The sequence below is a fragment of the Dama dama genome, chromosome 8, assembly GCF_033118175.1.
Source record: "Dama dama isolate Ldn47 chromosome 8, ASM3311817v1, whole genome shotgun sequence".
Classification (NCBI taxonomy): Eukaryota; Metazoa; Chordata; class Mammalia; order Artiodactyla; family Cervidae; genus Dama; species Dama dama.
This window is the reverse complement of record NC_083688.1, coordinates 51,409,735-51,411,263: the sequence shown is the minus strand read 5'-3', so window position 1 is coordinate 51,411,263 and position 1,529 is coordinate 51,409,735. Positions and strand designations below refer to the sequence as shown.

Here is a 1,529-nt window from a genome sequence, read left to right as displayed (position 1 = left end):
GGGGACGACAGAGGATGAGATGTTGGATGGCATTAGCGACTCAATGTACATGAGTTTGAATGAACTCTGGGAGCTGGTGATGGACAGGGAGGTCTGTCATGCTGCGGTTCATGGGGGTCCCAAAGAGTAGGACACAGCTGAGCGACTGAGCTAAACTCAACTGAAAATCACTACGATTATTTTTTTATAACTTAATTGAAAAGTAAGCATTCAAATAGAACAAAAAGCAGTCATAAAATTCAAGAATAATTACATTTTATGGTTATTTAGAGTTCTTTCTTGATTTTTAGGAAATAATAATAACATAAAAGATATAATTTGTATTTATCAAAAGCTTCTAAGCCTCAGTTGACAGTTACATGTCTGTGTTTGTAAAGATTGATTTTGTTATACCTTTTACATAAAAAGTGTTTTTTGTTTTGTTTTGTTTTGTTTTTTTTACAGTTTATGTTAACTGTTAGATAAAGCTTTTATCAAATTGAAAGTGTTAGTTCCTCAGTTGTGACTAACTCTTCATGATCCCATGGACTGCAGCCAGTCAGTCTCCTTGGTCTATGGGATTCTCCAGGCAAGAATACTAGAGTCGGTTGTCATTTCCTACTCCAGGGAATGTTCCTCACCCAGGGATCTAACCTGCATCTCTTGCATCTCCTCTATTGGTAGGCAGATTCTTTTCTGCTGTGCCACTATGAGGTTGAGAAATCTACAGGGAAGTAATAACAATGCCTACTTTTCTTCTTCTTTTTTTTTTTTTTTTTTTTTTCAGCCTTTGAATGTTCATTAACATGAGTTTCCAAAAACAAGCATCCATATTAGTGTGGGGGATGAAGGTGGGAGGAGGCGGAAGGGTAGGGAGAAAGAATTCTGTTCTATTGGTAATAAAGCTCCAGATTCATCCCACTGTGAATTTCATTGTTCCCCAGAGACACGTGGTGGTTTAAAATCGTGTACCACTTCTTCAATACAATATTGTTCCGTCCAGGGCCAGTTTGGGCTATCGTCAGCTTCCTAAGGTTGCCGACAGCGTCATCAGTATTGCATTTAATGCAGACCTTCTTCCCCAGAGGGTCCTTGCAAAAAGCCTTAGTCATCCTGGCTGGAGCTCCCATACTCCGGCTGGGGCCCCATCCCCACTTCAGGTCTCCTGAAGGCCAAGCTGAGCCTCTTGCAGGCCAGGGGATCCTGGCAGGCTGGGTTCTACCACATTTCCCTAACTCCAGACTCTTCTACTCCACCCACCTCATCTCTTGTTTTTCTTCTTTTGATGAGGTTTTTCTTACAGAAAAAATTGAAAGTATACTTTCTCACTCCTTCCATATTTAATACAGTCACATAGAGATAGTTTGCTGGAACAATATTATTCTCGTTTTCTTGTACCCAGGTCTTTGTATTTTTTCAAATAGGACCTTTAGAGTTCCCAATTATGAACTTGTCAACTACAAATTGGTGCTTACCAAGAGCATTGCCAACGACTGGACAACAAAGGTGTTTGCCATCTGCCACTGTGGAGATTGAACCCCATGCTGCTA

The 1,529-nt window shown here is 40.4% G+C and overlaps 1 protein-coding gene across 1 annotated transcript; it reads right to left on the bottom strand.

Moving 5' to 3' along the window:
• Positions 1–869: 869 nt before the first annotated feature.
• Positions 870–1,091, bottom strand: LOC133060479 (ubiquitin-like protein 5). Its single transcript, XM_061147956.1, has one exon. It carries the CDS (start codon positions 1,089–1,091, stop codon positions 870–872), a length of 222 nt encoding a protein of 73 aa, XP_061003939.1.
• Positions 1,092–1,529: the final 438 nt, after the last annotated feature.

Excerpts from the sequence above, each read along its gene's own strand:
- LOC133060479 (XM_061147956.1), bottom strand. The coding sequence starts at position 1,091 with ATGACTAAGGCTTTTTGCAAGGACCCTCTGGGGAAGAAGGTCTGCATT.